Source organism: Dasypus novemcinctus, chromosome 3 (genome assembly GCF_030445035.2).
Source record: "Dasypus novemcinctus isolate mDasNov1 chromosome 3, mDasNov1.1.hap2, whole genome shotgun sequence".
Classification (NCBI taxonomy): Eukaryota; Metazoa; Chordata; class Mammalia; order Cingulata; family Dasypodidae; genus Dasypus; species Dasypus novemcinctus.
This window is the reverse complement of record NC_080675.1, coordinates 158,072,898-158,092,929: the sequence shown is the minus strand read 5'-3', so window position 1 is coordinate 158,092,929 and position 20,032 is coordinate 158,072,898. Positions and strand designations below refer to the sequence as shown.

At 36.5% G+C, this 20,032-nt stretch overlaps 1 protein-coding gene across 2 annotated transcripts in view; it reads left to right on the top strand.

Annotated features, from left to right (window-relative positions):
- The window catches only part of LRRC28 (leucine rich repeat containing 28), a 213,246-nt gene that overhangs the window by 161,389 nt on the left and 31,825 nt on the right, over positions 1–20,032 (top strand). For both annotated transcript variants that reach the window (XM_058294635.2, XM_058294636.2), the window contains exons 8-9: positions 4,236–4,411; positions 5,885–6,044. In XM_058294635.2, coding sequence (XP_058150618.1) covers positions 4,236–4,411; positions 5,885–6,044 — 336 coding nt within the window. The remainder of the gene's footprint in view (positions 1–4,235; positions 4,412–5,884; positions 6,045–20,032) is intronic.

The following is a 20,032-nucleotide window of genomic DNA, read 5'->3' as shown; positions in this document are numbered from 1 at the left end:
AAAGTGGTCTTCTGAGGTTCTTTTTTTCTTGATCTGTGTGGTGGTTACATTGGTGTGTTCATCCTGTGAAAATTCATTGAGTTGTATAGTCATGATTTGTGTATTTTTCTATATGATTACTATTATTTCAAAATAACAGTATTTTAAATATTTTAAACTTAATTTAAAAATATCTATCCATAATTTATTACCCCAGCATATTAAAGGAAAATATGATTGTATCAGTATGTTTAAAAAATCTGACCAAATTCTTCAGCATTTTCTAATAATTTTAAGTAAAATATCCTTGATAAAATAATTTATAAAAAGCAAGACCAAACCATATATTAAATGATGAAGTACCCAAACTATTGCCATTAAAATGAGGAATGGGACAGAAATGAGGGCCCACTATCTCAGCTATCATTCAGTGTTATCGTGAAGGTTTTGTCTAATGCAATAAGATGAAAACATGGGATAGATATTATAAATATTGGCAAAGAAGAAACAAAAAGATCTTTATTTACAGATGATAGGATTGAATACCTAGAAAAATCCAAGAACTTCTATTCCCCCCCAAAATAACTTTCAGAATCATTAAAAAAATTTAGTATGATGACTAAATATAAATGTATACAGATCAGCAGCTTTTCTTTATGCCTTTATTAACTAATCAGAAGTCAAAATATGGGTGAAAAATCCCATTCATAATAGTATCACAAAGTAAAATACTCTGGAATAAATTTCACAAGGAAGGTACTGAATTTATATGAAGAACACTGAAATGTTTTTTAAAGGATGTAAAACAAGAGCAGACCAATGCAAAGATATCATATTTGAATGAGAAAATTTAATATCAAATCACCAGGCTTATCCAAATTAATGTATAAATCAATATAAATCTAAGCAGAATCCCAAGAAAGTGGTTTTGGGGAATCTAGACAAAATTAATATAAAGTTCAAATGGAATGATAAACAACTGAGAATTTCAAGAAATAAATTGAACAAGAATAGTTAGGGCAGACTTACCATAATAGGTAGAAGAATAGCTTCTATAAAGCTATTGTAATTTAAACAATGTAGGATTGACACAGGATTAGACAAGTACATCACTGGAACAAATCAATGACTCCAGAAACTAATGCAAGGGTATTTGGGAATCTGATACAATGAAGAGAGCATTTCAATTCAGAGATAGGTGATAGTTTTTATTTAATAATGTCCATTTGAAAGAAAAAAAAATGTTTTATTTCATATCATATACTAAGCTGTATTAGGGTTCTCTAGAAAAACAGAATCAATAGGAGATACCTGTAAATAGTATTAGATTTTGTAAAGTTCTCTCATGTGACAGTGGGGATGTACAAGTTGAAATTCCACAGGCAGGCTGTAAACCAGGGGCTCTGATGAAGGTCCTTGATGACTTCCCAGGAGACGTTTGCTGTCAAGCTGGAAAATTCTCTGTGAATGCTGAAATCACTTCTTTTAAGGCATTCAACCGATTGGATAAAATATAACTTGTTGCTAGATGGCTGTCTCTTAGTTGATTGTAGATGTAATCCGCCATTTATGCAAAAAGCTTACTGATAACTAAAGTCCGTAAATGTCCTTGTATTACAATTAGCCCAGTGCTTGCTTGACCAAACAAATGGACACAGGTACCTGGCTGAGTTGACACATTAGCCTAACCATCACAGTCCATCCCTTGACAACTTGGCAGCCATACACATCACCTTAAACCATACTTACTCTCCAAATAAAAATAATAACAGACATGCATATATATATATTTCCACCTAACAATATTCAGCTGTCCTGCCTATAATCAGAAATGCATTAATTGATAGACATTTGGGCTTTTTCCATCATATGCAAAGTAAATTATGTAAATAATTAAATTATGGTTCATCTTTACTAGGGAATATTAGACAGCTATTATAAAGAACTCTAAATCTATCTTAATTGGCCTTTTAAGGGATTACATGAACAAGAGCATATTATAGAATTTGCAATCCTATTTTTAAAAAAAAACAAAAAATGGGTGGGGAGAAGGGACCTATCTCTTTATATTTTTTGCCTGAGTGTAGAGAAAAAGAGCAGAAGAGTAAATACCAAATTGATAATTGTGATTAATTAGTGAAGGTGGTGAGGGGGGTCAAAAGGATTAGGAGAGACTGTTCACTTTTTTTTCCCATTTTCTGTATTGTTTGGCTTGTAATAATGATCATGTAGTATTTTTGTGATTTAAATTTACAATTAGATTCTTTTTAACCCTTTTTCCCCCCCTCAGAGACACTCCTGGCTAAAAACCAGAACTCCTGTGATCAAATCAATAAAAATAGCTCTATGTGAAAAAGAAGTCAAGTGAAATTTGTCAAACCCACCTCACATATGACTCACTTTCCTGCTTCTGAAATGTGATGACATTTCTATTTAAAACAACCCCCCCAAGTTATCAATCGCATAAAAGTGTGAATTATTTGCTTTAAGAACACACAGGGAAAGCCAGTGGCTTCTTATCCATTATAACTCTCCCACACCTCTTCTACTTATCTCAAGCCCTCAATTTCAAGACCCTGACACCTTCCACTTTCTTAATCTATTTCCTTCTATCTTTGTGGTTTTCTCTACCTCTTTGCTACCAGTCTCTTCCCCATCTGCCATATTGTGGCCAGATGGTTTTGTAAAAACCAACTAACAATCTTCCCCATGAATTAAAACCGTCAAACTTCAGCTAATCTTTCCAGCCTCTTCCTCCTACTGTTGTAAGGCTGTCTCCTCTTCTCCAGCCCCAACCCCACCTCAAAACCACAGACCGTGCCCTGGTCTTCCAGGTTCCACACTGCCGCACCAGCTCTTCCCTCTGCTTGGGTGTTCTCCCTCCTTTCATTCCTGTTCAGATAATGACCCCTCCGTAAAATCCTCCCTGATTCCCTCTACAGAGTTAATCACCTGTCTTCTCTGCCCCCAAATTATAACTGCATAGTAATTATTCTCCAAACGTGTCTTGACTGACATATAATAGGTGCTCTGGGAGTGTTTTCTGAAGGAGGGAAGGAAGGAACAAGTGATTCTAAAGAGCAAATGAACCTTCCAGTCCTGGACCCTTTTCCTTCATTGCCTGTTACTGGCTGAGGTTTGGGATCATATGTAATGTTGTGTTTCTTGGCACATAGTTGCCGTTGGCAAAGAAAAACGTTGAGTCATTTGGGTAATCAGATAGTCTCAGACAGGAGGTAGAATGAACTGGGACCCCTGAGTTTTAAGGATCCTTCAGTTGAAGGAACCTGGGCAGCCCTCTGATTATGAGAGACTAGAGGGCATAGGAAGTGATTGGCTCATTCAGTAGGCTTTGCCAAGAGTATTTTCCTCACTAGTTATGGTGGGATGCAGTCTTATTTCCCAGGGCTTCCATAACAAAGTACCACACACTGGGTACCTTAAAACAATGGAAATTCATTGTTTCTGTTTTGGAGGATAGAAGTCTGAATGAATTCAAGGTGTCTGCAGGGCCACGCTCCCTCTGAAGTCTCTAGGGAACAAACTGTTCCCTGCTTCTCTCCTGGCTTCAGGCCATGGCCAGTCAGCAGTCCATGGTGTTCTCTGTCTCAGTCTGTTTTTGTCCAAATTTCCTCTTCTTATGAGGATACCAGCCATATCGGATTAAGGCCCTATTCTGCTCCAATATGACCACTTGCCTAACTGCATCGGTAAGAACCTTATTTCCAAATAAGGTCACATTCTGAGGTACTATGAATTAGAAATTGAGCATATCTTTTGAGGAGACACACAGTTCAATCCATACCAGGATCTACTAATGTTATCTTCTACCGTTAAAAATCTATTTGTTTTGTATGTTAAAATTTTTATATGTAAGGTTTCCATTAAATCAAAATTCTATACCTCTGAGACCTTTTTCCTTTTAATTTTGAAAATTTCAATAAACATAAACTTAGGGTAATAAAATGAAGAAAAATAGAACTTAGAAAAGCAAATTGTGTAGATCTTCTGAAGGAAAGTTCTTTCAAAGTTTGTCCTTGGTTGAAGTGACTGGACCTTGGCAATTATTTAGCCAGGTTCCACCTGATGAGCCAAGTTTTATTAAAGAACCATAGATGACATCTGTTTGCTTTAAACAAATTCTTACCATTCAGCGAAGTCTCTTGAGTTTTCAAATGTATACTTTAACACATTTTTATTGGCATGTGTAGTCTTTTCCTTATGACTAATGCTATTGTGGCTATTTCTTTCTGCAGCTGTGGTGCTCCCATTCAAGTTTCAGAGGTGAAGCTGCTTTCCTTTTCATCAGGGCAGCTCACTGTTTTCCTCCCAGCAGAGGTGAAGTCCATAGGGACAGAGAATGACCATGTCCTGCCTCTGCAAGAGCTAGCTATGCGGAGCCTGTATCACACCTATCACAGGTTTCTAAAAGGTACATGGACTTCCTTGTAGAAGAAAAAGTTTTAATATTTTACCCACACTTACCCCTTTAGGATCCCCTATAGACACAGAGAAGCATTTATTAAAATATGGTCTTCTGCAACAAAGGACAGTGGTTAAAAAAGTTAAACTCTGTGGTTTAAATGCAGAAATTGGCGTTTAGAAACTTGCATTTGGTTAAAGTGAAAAGTCTGGATAAAGGCTTTCTACAGTAGAAAGAAAATTTGGAAAGATGTTATCGTTAACGTAAAGTTGGATACCTCTTCCTGCAAAGCAAGTTTTTGCCTTGCAGCCTCCTCACATGTGAGAAATTTATATACAGCAAGAAAAAGAAATATCAGAAGCCTCTGGCAGCATTGCCGCAGCATGACGGCTCTTGCTTTGGAAAGGCTTCAGCAGGATGTAGATTTCATAGGTGCTGTGATGTGGGGTGGATATCTGAGATGCCTTAAGAAAATACCAGGCTATATTAATAAGAAAAATACATTTCAAGTATTTCTAAAACTATTTTTTCCTGTCTTTGCTTTAAAAATAAAAAAAGGTACGAAGACATCTAACCTTACAGGAATGTCTAGTACAAACTTATTAAGTTGTTTTTTAAAACTAAACCAAAAATTATAATCATCTATGAATAAATTACATTTGCTAAATGATTATTGATGAATCCAAACAGATACAAAAGATAAGAAGATAGTTCAAATTTCCTTCCAAAGGTGAACTGAGTTTCTAGGTTTTACCTTCTTTTGACCAGTTTGTCTCTACTGGATGTTTATCAGCAACATTAACTCATGGTACATTCGTGCTCAATATGGGCTGGGCCAATGGGATGGTTTGCTTTAAACTTCTCTTTCGTGTAGCTTGGACTAAAGCTGGGAAGGAATCGCCCTATTTTGATTAATGATAGCTCATGAGAGTGAGACCAGGCAAAGGCTGGGTTTCATTATTTTTCATCTTTGTTTTCCCTTCAGTGTTTCCCGCTTTTCATTCTTTTAAATAAATATGACTTAGCTGGTTGATGTTTGACTAATACAAAATGCTCAATAGATTTAGTGAAGAACTTAATGAAAGGCAATTTTTGTGTTCAGTCCAAATCCTTTTTTCAAATTCTCTGTCTCCTGTAGAAGTTTTCAAAACCCTCTCTGGGTAAATTGATGCCTTTTTAAAAATCTTTGTTCTTAAAGAATATTTGATCTTATTCTTTCCTTGCCTTTCCCTCAGGACAGCTTCTGGTTGCTTTTCAAAGAACAGATTTAGGCTTTCTTTTTGTATCAAAAATTTAAAAGCCGTCTTTCATTTCCAAGTAATGTTAGATTTTTATTCAGTACCTATCAGATACGAATTTTCAACTCACAGTAACTTTTAACTAACTTGAACTTACTTGGTAACAAAGAGAAATATGTTAAGAAGTCTAGTTTGTGGAAACCTGGTTTCTGATTCATGAGCCTGATTTTCTCTTATCTTCCAGATTTGAACTTTCTGTCTCCAATCTCACTACCCAGAAGTCTCCTGGAGCTGCTGCACTGCCCTCTGGGGCACTGTCACCGGTGTAGTGAGCCCATGTTTACGATTGTCTACCCCAAGCTCTTTCCCTTGAGAGAGACGCCAATGGCGGGGCTGCACCAGGGGTAATCAGTCCTGAGTGGGCACCAGGGTTTCTGCCTGGGCAGTAGGGTGGAAGCATGCGTGGAAGTATGGCTAACTCAGCAGCTCTAAATGGCCATCATGTGTTTCCTGAGCTGGATCATCTTGAATGAAACAAATTCCCATTTTCAACATCACAAAAAAACTGGGCTTCCATTTATTAGTGAATTTTTTTGGTCAAATACAGAACAATTCTCTTGTATATGTTATTTAAAGTAGCTCAGTCTTTGTGGAGTTTTTACATTGCTCTTCCCTTATTCACAATAGTCTTTGGGCAATGAGCAAAGCCAAAAAAAAAAGAAGGAAAAAAAATACTTGTTATATAATGGGACAAGCTCAACCCTTCTGTTTAATTGGCGTTGCTAACTGAAAGAGTGTGAGGCTGAACAGTCTGTTGGTGTGTGTGTTTCTGTTTTGAATTTCTAACCCTTCCAAATGGCATTTGTTTGATACTCTCTATTTCTTGGCACAACACTTTGAATTTGCTATGAATGTTCACTAAGTAAAACCCCCATATTGGTAGTTTTAAAAAAAGAATACCAGACAATTAGAAATAGGACATAAAATGAAAAATCTCCCATTAGCACAATTTTAACTTATACATTTTCTAAATTCAGGTTTTTCCAGGTTTGCAATGTTTAATTTTTAAAAGTGAAAAAAAGTACAATTGTACTTCTTATCCACTGAATATAGTACTATGAATGAGTAAATTTTTCAGGTAACTGAACCTTATTACTCCTCTTCAATGTCAAGGATCATTTCAAGTCTTACCGTTTTTACAGAAATATTTCTACAATTTTCTTTCCTTCCCTGGTTTCTTAATCCATGCAAGGAAGTCAAACACCTGGCACATCATAGGTGTTCAACAGATGGTAGTCACCTTTTCCATCTTCTTTTTTTTTCTTTCAAATTCTACTCAATTTATTCATTTTTTTAAAAGATATTACATTAAAAAAAATATATGAGGTCCCCATTTGCCCCCACCCCACCACTCCCCCCACAATAACACTCTCCACCATCATCATGTCACATCCATTGCATCTGGTGAGTACATCTCCGGGCATCACTGCACCCCATGTCCCGTGTTCCACACCACAGCCCACACTTTCCCACGTTCCATCCAGTGGGCCATGGGAGGACATACAACATCTGGCAATTGTCCCTGGGGCACCACCCAGCACAACTCCAAGTCCCAAGAATGCCTCCACATCTCTTCTCTTCCTCCCCTTCCCTGCACCCAGCAGCCACCATGGCCACTTTTTCTACATCAGTGCCACATTTTCCCGATTATTAACCACAATAGTTCATGAATAGAATATCATTAAGTCCACTCTGATCCTTACTGTATTCCTCCTTCCTGTGGACCTTGGCTTGGTTGTGTCCATTCCACATCTATATCAAGAGGGGGTTTAGATTCCACATGGCAATTGGATGCAATCCTCCTGCTTTCAGTTGTAGGCACTCTAGGCTCCATGGTGTGGTGGTTGACATTCTTCAACTCCATGTTAGCTGAGTGGAATAAGTCCAATAAATCAGAGTGTAGGAGCTGTAGTCTGTTGAGGTCAGGGCCTGGCTATCATATTGTCAGTCCAGGGATTCAGATCCCCTAGATATATCTTAAGCCCCAGCACCAACTACAATTCCAGTAAAGTAGCATGAAAGGCTTGTGAAAAGAGATCCCATCTGAGTCTTTTTCATCTTCTCTACCTTGACCTCCCCAATCTTTTTTGAGTAATCCCATTTTGTTATACTTTCAGTTCCTGTTTCAGCTTACCATATTTTTAATGTTTCCTGTTTTACTATGTGTGCCTATTGAAGCTTTCCTCCAAGCCTTTCTAATTTGTTATTTCTAATCCTAGGCAATCAGATAACCAAATTTTGTGAAATTGCATTTAAATTAAATTAAATTAAATTTGCTGTTGATCATGGTAATTCATTTGTGAGAAAAGTAATAGATATTTCAGATGAAGTCATTTTTGTTACTGTAAATGAAATTTGGGGCATTTAGTCAGTCTTTGCATTTTCCAGTTACTTTCCTAGCTACAACCTGGAAAGTCAGTGTGAATAATCTTATATTGTCTCAGAACATAAATATAATAGTATTAATTTAATAAGCTGAGTATGCCAGGTATGTAGAACTTAGGCAGTGCCCTTTTGATGAGCAAAGCCAGAAGTGCCTGTGTTTATAGCAGAAATGAAATGCCAAGATATAAACTTGGCTTTCTGTGGTGAGTTAATGCTAGGGTCTGAAATCAAGAGTTTGTGGCTTTCATTTGGTGCACCAGGCCAGACTACTTCCCATGTTGCCATGGAGATTGTACTAAAAGCATTGACTTCACTTTCTACCATAGTCTTTAAAATACTTTTTTTTGTAACTGAAAAAACAAATACTTGACTCCAGTGAAAGTGAAATCAATATTTTTAATGTCATAAGCTAAAAAATTTCAGTAATATTATTTTTTAAGTTTTCTAAAATAGTTCTGTGTGCATAGCTTGTCATAAAATAATATATTTATCAGTCAATCACTTGTGGCCATCTGGCATTATTTTTAAAAGAGAACATATTGAATATTCTTCCAAAATATTGAATTCTATAGAAGTGTTAGTTCAACCTAAATTTAACAGACTGAAATAAAATTATGACAAATTACAATATTTTGAATAAACAATAAAGTTCCAGATCTTCAAATACACATAGGACAGTAGAATGGCTAGGAAATTTAACAGAATTTATTATTCATTTAAGAAAATGAAGAACATCTACTTAGAGAGTTGTTTATTAGTAAACTAATATGTGTCTATCTTTTCCCAAGCATTTCTGGTTTTCACAAGTTCTCAATTTCCCGATAGGAATTCAGGCTACCCAACATTTTTTCAGAAGCATTCAGAAGGCCTTTCATGACCAGGGAATTTTGAGACAGGAACTACAAATGGTTCTTCCCAAAATGCATGGTCATTTTTGGCCATGATATGTACTACAGGGTGCACTTCGATTTGGACATGGTGACATCTGCTTTTGTGTGGTGAGGCCTTGAGGTGGAAAGGAAAGAAAACACCAGTCTTAGAGGTCAGGAGACCCAGCCTGGAAGCTGAACTTGCTGTTCTTGTACTTTGGGCAGGTCACGGTGCTTCTCTGGCTTCAGGTTTTTGTTTTAAAATGGGGGTAATAATTTCAAACTCACCCAGTTACTACAAAATTAAATAAGAGAATGAATGTAGAAGCACTAAAAAAGTCATGGCAAGTAGTTGTGCCTCCATAAATGCTGTTGAATTTGATTTCATGGAGTGAATCTGTACCTTAAAATTATTTTTCAGATGTGGTAATTGGTTATTTTAGAAATACCAGCCTTTTAATTTGTATCTTCAATAAAATAATAACAGCTAATACTTATAGAGTTTATGATGTGCCAAGTCCTGTTTAAGCACCATACAATATGTTTATTCATATATCTTCTCTTAATCCTAGAATGTAGGTACTGTTATTAGGTTGAATCATATACCTCAGTGTGTCTATGTAGTTCAACCCATACTATACCCATTTTTTAGTGGGTACTGAAGCACAGGAAGATTAAAATCTGGACCAAGGTCTTGAGGAGTTGGGATTTGACCCCAAGCAGTCTGGCTCTAAATCTGCATTTTAAAACTACTGTGAGGAGTGGATGTGGCTCAAACAGTTATGCACCTGCCTCCCACATAGGAGGTCCCAGGTTCAGTTCCCAGTACCTCATAAAGAAAAAAATAAGAGAGCAACAAGCAAAAACAATGAGCAAAACAGATGAGGGAGCCATCTTCTGGGGGTAGGGACACTGTGAGTGTTCACTATACACCACGAAGAAATTTTAATACAATACTCATAAATACAAAATTGAGATTATCTCTAATCTTCTGAACAAGGTGCTTTTGAAATCTATATCTGCATGATTTTAGCGTGTGTCCTAAGAAATCCAGAAAGATGTAGGTTCAAATCTTACCTATGGTTACTTTAGGAGGGGGGAACATGGTATTATGGGGGTAGAGTCAAGGGACTTTAATTTTCAGTTCTGTATAGTACAGAATCATTTGAATATTTTCAGTGAGCATGTTATTTATTTTTTTTACAAATCCACAAAAAATAATTTGGAAAAAAATATATTTTTAAAAATCCCTTACCTAAAGTGTAATACAGGTTTAAAAATAAAAGGAAAATTTCTTAGAGCAAAATTGTTAAAATTTAATTAAAAATGTTTTCAAACAAGTTACATAAAAGTACATATAGTATGGTCCAATTTTTGTCGAACATATATGAATGTGAATATATGTGAGCATGTATAATGCTTAAACATGTACAAGGTATCTGTATACATACATTATGTACACACACATTTATATACACATATATTTAAACAAGTGTATATGTAGAAAAAGTCTTGAAGGACTCACACATTACGATAGCAGTGGTTTCCTTGGAGTAGTGTTGTTGAATATTTGTGATAAACTAGTATTGCGTTAGCAATTTGAAATATATGTATTTTGTTATTTTTATTTTTTTATTATTTTTTTAGGAGGTACTGGGGAATGAACCTGGGATCTTGTATATGCAAAGCACACACTCAACCACTGAGTTACACCTGCTCCACTGAAAATATTTTTAATCATGAAAACATTGGCAGGCTAGTGGTTTCTTGTAAAAAACAAACCGAACCAAAAAAAACTCTTCAGTTAATTTCAAATTGCTCAGAAGAATTCATCCACTCATTTATTAATTTCTCCAGTCAGTCATCAAGCATGCATTGAGCATCTGCGACCAGCTGGGTGCCATGGTAGGCGGTGATTCCATGGCTGAGTTAGGCAGCTTGCAAGCTGGCATCTATGTAGCTTAGTTGAGGATTCTCCTTGGTCTTCAGGCTAGTGTGATTACCTAGACAAGCCTGAAGTCTGGTTATCATTGTGCCTTGGAATAGAGACCATTTGTTAGAAGGGATGCAGTTACTGTCTTTGTACAAAGGGCTTCCCTTTCTCTTTCAGAACAGCCAAATACCATACTTCTCCCACTCATTAATAGTGGTTTTTTGTTTTTTTTAATAGTCTGTTCTATCTAATTCTTTTCTGGTTTAATCATTTTTGAAATATTTTCTTACCCATGATTTCTGTGGCTATTACTTTCTTCTTTGAAACCAGTTAGTATCAGTAACACATTATTTGCATCCTTGTGTTTGGGATTTTTTGTTTTCTGTCAGCAGAAGCCTATTCTTTAGTACTCTTTTAGGGTGACATAATATTTTCCACAAGTATAATATTCTTCAAAAAATGTAGGTAAATTATTCTTGTTTCTTCCGCATTGTATCATTTAGCAATTAGGTTTTAACCATCTGCTACATGTAATGCTCTTTACTACATACAGGGTATTCAGCTATGACTCATCTACCTGACACTTCTTTTCCCATATATATCTCACTCCCAAAGTCTGGGGCATGGATTAGTCAAATGGAGAAGCAAGTATGTAATGTTATAGCCTTTGCTTCTGCACACAGAATCTTCCCATGAGAGACAGTTGTTATTAACATAAATATAGCAAGCAGATACAATATGTTAGTAGTTGAGTCTCCCAAAGTAAATATGTGCACAGGCTGGAGATTTCATCTAATCAGCTGGGTCTCCTAAATATTATTTTTCTTCTGGCTCGAGTCTCTGTATGAGTCAAGGATATGCTTTTTGTTTTTAATAAGGCAACACGTTTGCAAAGAAAATCCCACATTTCTTATGATTTTTGTGGGCTCCAATATGTGCCAACAGCATTGTGATTTGTTTTATTTAAGGACTAGTGATATTTCTGTATTTTAAAAACAAGGTGAAATGCTCTTTATTCTGCCCTGCCTATAAATATGCTCAAAGATTCTAAAACCACAAATGTCACATCTAATGTTCTTTGTAGAATTTATCAGAATCTTTTTCTGAACTGAAGAGTTTATTGCTTAGCTTAAAGTTTCTCCCCTGTAACTACCATGTCTCTGGTGCCACAGTTCTAAAATTTTAAAGGGCTTAACCAACAAAACCCATTCTTAAAGGAGCAGACTTGTTGGTATACTTGTAACTACTCAAATCATTAATGCAACAAGCAGATACATTGTGTTATTAGGTATTCTCCCAAAAGCAAATATGTACACAGGTTTGGGATTGTCTTTATAGCAAAAATCTGGCACCTCCGGGTTACCACCCTACTCCCTTGAGTTTCCTAAGGGGTCTTTACGGAGTTGGATTCTTTTGCTTAGAACCTTTATTTTTAGAAACACAGTGGTTAAACTCCATGAAAGATTTACATTTACATAATCACCATTTTTTAAAAATAGGGAGAATAAATTTAGTGAGCTGATCTCAAAAAATGCACTTGACATTGAAGATCATTTTGTGTGTGAGGCTCATTTCAGTTGTGATTGATACATATGTATACGGCCTGGTGTAGCAAATCATCTTAACTGGGGTTCTAGTCAACTAACTTTTTAAAAATTAGAGGTAATGTAAAGTATCTAATAACTGAAAGTTTTTATGTAATTTCTTGAGTTAAGGAACAAATTAAAAGAGATGCTTGCCTTTTCATTCTCATAAGGGTGTCATTTAAAAGCAGAAGATCAAGTCATATTTATCAATTTTAATTTTATGGTTCATGCTTTTGTGTTCTAAGATATATTTCCATACCCCAAGGTCATGAAGATGTTCTGCTATGTTTTCTTACAGAAGTTTTATAGTTTTAGCTTTTTTCATAAAGATACTTAGTTATTACAGCAAAATTTATTGAAGACTTTTCTTTTCCCTTTGAATTACATTAGCATATTTTTCAAAAATCAAATGACCATATCTGAATTGCCCTTCAGTTAAACTGATATATATGTATCTTTATACCAATACCTTGATTACCTGCCTTGATTCCAGTAACTTTATAATAAGTCTTGACACTAGGCAGTGTCAGTCTTCTAATTATGTGCTTCTTCTAGATTACTTTGACTATCATAGGTCTTTTGCATTTGCCTATAAATTTTAAAATCAGCTGAGATTTTGATTGCTAATACAGTGACTATATAGATCAGTTTAGGGAGAATGAATACCTTAATAATATTGAATATTTCAATCCAGGAACATTATTTATCTCTCTGTTTATATCTTCTTTAATTTCTCTCAGCAGTGTTTTGTAGTTTTCAGTATAGAGGTCTTACAATTCTTTCACTAAATGTATAAGTATTTTTATATTTTTATGCTACTGTAAATGGTATTTAAAAATCTTTTCTTTTCCAATTATTTGTTGCTAATATATAGGAATGCAATTGATACATATTAACCTTATATCATGCAGTCTTGCAAAATTCCCTAGTTAGTTTGGAAAGATTTTTTGTAGATTCCTTAGGATCTTTTACATAATTACGTCATGAGTCAATGAAATTATTTTTGATTCTTCCACTCAAATCAGAATCCCTTTGGTTTCTTTCTCTTGCCTTTTTTGCATTGCCTGATACCTCCAGGAGAATATTGATTGGAAATGATGAGAGTAGACATCTTACCTTTGATCTTTGGTGAAAAGCATTCCATCTTTCACCATGAAGTTTGATGTTAGCCTTAGATTTTATAGAGATGCCCTTTATCAGGTTAAAGTTTCTTTCTATTCCTAGTTTTCTTAGAGGTGTTTTTTTTTTTTTTTAATCATGAATGGGTGTTGTAATTTATCAAATATTTTGTGGCATCTAAGGAGATTATTATAAGAATTCAATTTATATCATGCTTATGGGAATATACAGATTGCCTCTTTCAACAACATTCAGTTTTGGTAAGTTGCATTTTTCAAGTAATTATTTTACTCAAATTGTCAAATTATTGGGATAAAGCTTATTGTAATATTTCCTTGTCATCTTTTTACTATCTGCAGACTCTAATGATATTTTCATTTTATACCTATTTTAGGTAATTTGTGTTTTGTCTCTTTTTTCCTTGATTACACTTATAGGGTTTTTATCAATTTTATTTTAAGAACCAGATTTTGGCTTTGTTGGTTTTCTCTATTGTTTACCTTTTCTGTTTCATTGACTTAGGGGCTCCTCTTTATTTTCTTTCATTTTAATTACTTTTTGTTTAATTTACTCTTCATTTTTCAGTTCTTTACTGTAGAAACAAATCATTGATTTTGACCTTTTTTCAATATAGATATTTAAATCTTTATTTCCTTTCATTTTACTTTGTGTTTAATTTACTCTTCATTTTTGAGTTTCTTACTGTAGAAACTTAGATAATTGATTTTAACCTTTTTTTCAATATAGATATTTAAAGCTGTAAATCTCCTTCAAGCATGCTCTAGCTGCATTCCACAAATTTTGATATGTTATGTATTCATTATCATTTAGTTCAAAATACTTTTGTCTTAAAATTTTCTCCTCAATGGTGCTTCAGAGGTAATCACCAGACATTGTAAATCCTCACAGGGCCCACTGGATGGAATGGAGGAGAGTATGGGCCATGATGTGAATCATTGTCTATGAGGTGCAGAGGTGCCCAAAGATGTACTTACCAAATCCAATGGATGTGTCATGATGATGGGAACGAGTGTTGTTGGGGGGGGAGAGGGGGGGTGGGGTGGTGGGGTTGAATGGGACCTCACATATATATTTTTAATGTAATATTATTACAAAGTCAATTAAAAAAAAATATTTCCTAAAAGAAAATGAATATATTTACCTGTAAGTACAGAGAGTTAGGTGCTCTGATCCTGCAAAAAGTGGGAGAGTTGAAATAAAGAAAAACTGAGAAAAAAAAAAAATTTCTCCTCTAAATCCATTGATTATTTAGAAGTACACTTTTGGATTTCCACATATATGGCACTTTTCCAGGTATCTTTATTATTTAGTTCCATTGTGGTCAGTGACCATAGTCTGTAAGATTTACAGCCTTTGTTTTTTGTTTTTTGTTTTAATTTGAGCTTTATTTTTATGACCCAGTATGTGTTATATCTTAAATATTTCATGTATACTTGAGAAGAGTTTTAAACATAATACACCTCTTGTAAACAGCATATAGTTGGCTCTTGCTTATTTATCCAGTCTAACAATCTCTACATTTTAATTGGGGTTTTAGTACATTAATATTTAATGTAACTGTTGATATGGTTAGGTTTAAGTCTACAATCTTGCTATTTGTTTTCCATATGTCCCTTCTGGGCTTTTTTTTTTTTTTAATGTCTTCAAAAAAGTTTTAGGTCATAGTAAAGTCACATATAGAATATAGGGGACTCCCATATACCCAACATCAAAACCTTTTCCCCCTTCCCCAGCGATGATCTTTTACATGTGGATTGTTACATTTGCTACAACTGATATACAGATATTGAAACATAGCTACTAACCATGGTTACATTATGGTTTACATTTTGGACTATATACTTTTATAAATTTTTGGTGATATTTAACATGGCCTGTATCCATCATTGTAGGACCATGCAGAACACTTCCATTGCCCCCCAGTTACCCCCCTCTTCCAACTATTCTATTCCTCTTTCCCCCTCCCCTCAGGGCCCACAGTGACAACCAAGCTTCACTGCTTGAAGGACAAGATTCATAGATACTTGCAGCAATGCTGAGGGCTTGACACACTAGTCTGTCCTCCCCCATTGGGAGCCACCCATGCTCTTGAGAGACACCCTCCCCTCTGTTTGATCACATCAGGCCTCCCCAGGATAGGGGTATAACATCTTCCTGTTCATTGTATGGGTCTCTACCACTGATATAAAACACATCGTGACAAGATGAGCACTCACACAGTCCCTAGAAGCCTGCCCCAGGTGTGCCCTGTACCAGATGCCCCCCATCAAGCACCTTAAACCAGTAATCTTATTATATTTTCTAAAGAGTTTTCTCAACATTATAGTTTCAACCATATACCCAACAATCTCCCATGTTCACCTGCTCCCCCTCAACCTTCCCCCCATTCCTTGGGCCATCTGACCCATCCTCCCAACCCTAGCCCCCCACATGCCCACAAAGCCCAACCCAATAGTATTCCTATGTCTTCTGGGATTTTTTTGTTTCTCTATTTTTTCTTGCCTGTTTTTCAGTTAATTTAATGTTTTATGTGTGTATTTAGTATTATTAATTTTTGGCTTCTTAGTTTTTCTCTTATTATTGTTTTTATGGCTGTACTATACACCTTTAATCTGAATTTATTAAGCAGCTATATTATACCTCTTCATTCTTCACCCTTTACTGAAAGATGAAACTTCATAATTCTAACTTTGCCTTCCTCTTCTGCCTTGAATCTCCCTGCTTTGCACGTGACAAGTATAATAACCTGATTACATTTTCCTGCCTTTCTCCATCTTCTAATAGTTAGAATGAATGTTACACAAATTCCTCATTATCTGCATCAATCAAGTGTCTGAGTCGTAGTAAGAACCAAGATTTAAGGTACCAAGTAATATCAGCCCTATCTAAAAAAGAAAAAAAAAATCCAAATTCATTTGTTTCCCAGGTTCATATGGCAAGAGTTCAGATGATATGGTATATTTTAGATGATAAAGTATTCTTTTTAGAAAATGAATTTGTCCAAAGACTTCAATATTAATAATGATCAAATGGTAGGCAGAGGAATGAATCCTGTCTGCTCTTAGGGACTTGATACTAATGTTAAAGAGACTAGAATAGACTAGAATAGCTGCTCCTTCCCTCCATCCCCTTCCTCCCCCTGTGGTCGAACACTTTCCAAGGTTACTTTACCCTTTCTAGGTTGGGCTAGACAGTTTCAACTTCAGTTAACATGATCACCTCTGTTAGAAGCATTCCTCCCTTGAGAACTAGGACTTCCAAACCCACTGAACCCAACATGAGAACAGAAACAAGTTTATAGGTATGATAGTAAGAAGGGTGTTATGAACTGAATTGTATCCTCCTAAAAGATATGATGAATTCCTAATCCCCAGTACTTCAGACTGTGACCTTATCTGGAAATAAAATCATTACAGATGGAATTAGGCAAGTTAAAATGTGGTCTTACCAGAGAAGGGTGAGTCCTTAATCCAATATGATTGGTGTTCTTATAAAAAAAGGAAATATCAGTACAGACTAGACGGACATAAGGGAGAATGCCATGTGGTGAATGAGCAAAGAACAACACGGCTTGCTGGCAAGCTAATCCCAGAAGCCAGGAGAACGGCATGGAACACATTCTTCTCTACAGATGTCAGAGGGAGCATGACCCTGCTGACACTTTGATTTCTGATCTCACCTCCAGGACTGTGAGACTATACATTTCTATTGTTTTAAACCATCCAGTTTGTGGTACTCTGTTATGGAAGGCTTAGGAAACTAAGAAAAAGGACCAGTCTCACTCACACCCCTTGGTTCCTAGACTCTTATATTTGTGCCAGAGGGAAAACAGCACCATATGTTGATCACTCGTTTAAAGCATTAATTGCACCCTGTAAGACAGCACCCCACCTTATAGGTTGTCCCACCCGGCTGCCATAGTAACTGAACCTTCAACCAGCTCTTCCACCTTTCTAACAGGCAAGATGCTTCTGAGTGGTGATACACATGGCAAGACCCATGAATTTTGTAGATATGAACCCATTGCTATACTTACTTCACCATAAAATTAGTTCTTTGGTTGTCGTAGTGGTTTGAAGCTGTATGAATTCAGAGAAACCTGTCTTAAATTTAGTCCATTTCTGTGGGTGTGGACCGGTTGTATGTAGGACCTTTTGATGAGGCTACTTCAGTTAAGGTGTGACCCACCTCTTTCAGGAAGGGTCTTAATCCTATTACCGAAGTCTTTTATGAGAGAATGAAATTCAGACAAAGAGAAAGAAAGCCACAGAAGCAAGAATGTGAAAGTAACAAAACCTGGGAAAGAAGGGAGAGACCAGAAGATGCCACTGTGTACCTTGCCATGTGACAGAGGAGCCAAAGATTGCTGGCACCTCGTCTTTGGGAAGAAAGCATCACCTTTGTGATGCCTTGATTTGGACATTTTCCCAGCTTCAAAACTGTGAGTAAATAAATTTCCACTGTTTAACTCTACCCATTTGTGGTATTTGCTTTGCACTGCATAGGAAACTAAAACAGTTGGAGAGGATATTATATGAAATACCATGGTAATGAATAAGACATTCTGTGAGTCCATGAATGGCAGTAGAGTAAAGCTGTTGCAGGGAGAGAAGGCACATGCATATCTGGAATAAGTATCTGTTGGGAACTGAACCATGGCTCCCACAAAAGGCAAGTTCAGATCCCAAGTCCTGGTCCTATGGTTGTAAACACTTGTGATTAGGACCTTTGAAGATGTTATTAGGTAAGGTGTGCCCAAACTGAATTAGGGTGGGCCTTAACCCAATGGCTGAAAACCTTATAAGCAAAGATAATTGTACACAGAAGGAGAAGCCATGGGGAGGAGCCAGAAGCTGGAAGTCAACAGAACCCTGAAGAGAGAGGAGAGGATGCCATTATGTTCATTGCTATGTGACAGAAAAGCCAAGGAACACCAAAGATTGCTGGACAGCCAGAAGATACTTACTCCATGAGGAAACAAACCTTCTAGCCTCTGAAACCATGAACCAATAAATTCCTGTTGGTAAGCCTATCCATTGTATGGTATTCCTTTTAGAAACCAGCCGCCTGCTGGTCCCCCCAGATAGTGGTGCCTTATCAGGAGATAATACTGGCCTCTGCTCTTGTCGTTTTGGGCATTTATCAATGACAGTAGCAGGAACAACCTTGGTGAGGGGAGGTCCCTGCTGTGGTGTCCATACATAGCTTCTGTTCCTGTTGCCATTACCACTGTTTACATGGGCCCACTGAGGAAGCTGTGGGGACTGGATACAGAGGCTGACTGATAGGCATTGTCATCTAGTCCACTTGATCAAGAGCCTCCTCTGCTGCAGATGCTGTTCCATGGATTTTACGTGATACAAAAATAACTTCATATTCTATACCCATGCTGAGGTCCACATACATTTTCCCCCAGAGAGCCTTTCAATCTTGTTCTTTCTAAGTCCCTGCCACCCAACTAATTTATCACTGTCCCTGAGTGTGATCCTTGTTTTTTTCCCTAAATTTGTTGTTAGATGTGTTCTGTGAGTATTTGAAGACTCCTTGAAGCCCACTCATAGTTTTAGAACCATCATGGAGTAGGGCTGAAATGCAGCAGCAGTCTACCGCCTGCTTGATGCCAGCATACCATCTTGAAACACTTTGTTTTCTTCTTCTTTTATTTAGTCATAAGAAATTCTCCATGAGACCAAAGATAGAAGTAGGAGTGTTAGAGCTATAGGAGCAGGTATCATGCAAATCTAAGCCACCTGCTTATTGAACACTTACTCAGGGATGATCTCCTATAAACCTCCATTCAATGAGTAAATTGTGCTACATATGATTTGATCAATCAGATAACACCCCTTGCAAGATAGGCAGCTCAAGTTGCATAGTCACTTGATGTCTTATGTTAGGCATTCATTTTCAATCGGGGCCTCAAGGAAGCCAGGATTTGGTTTTCCAATGAAGAGTGATTGGCTACCGAAGAGGACAAGGCTTTGTTCCAGAATCCTACTGGTCTGTGTCTACTGGGAGTTGCCGGAGACTCCATGCAATATCCATACCTGCCACAGTCCTGAGACCCAAATGTCAGGATAGCTTGCACTACAACCTGACCGTGGTCAAAGCCCTCTCTTTCTCTGAACTCTATTCAGAATCGGCAGCAAATGAGTCAGAGAGGAGGACCCAGAGTTGTTCTCATTAAGCTTAAACATTTTGAGGTAATTATAGATTCACGAAATTGTAAGGAAAAACAGAGAGACCCTATGCACCCTTTCTGCAGTCTCCCCCAGTAACATCTTTCAAAACTATAGCACAATATCACAGCCAGAATATTAACATGGATATAGTCCAGACACAAAACATTTCCATCACCAAAAGGATCCCTCCTGTTGCTCTTTTATAGGTACAATAACCAATCTCCACACATCTCTTAA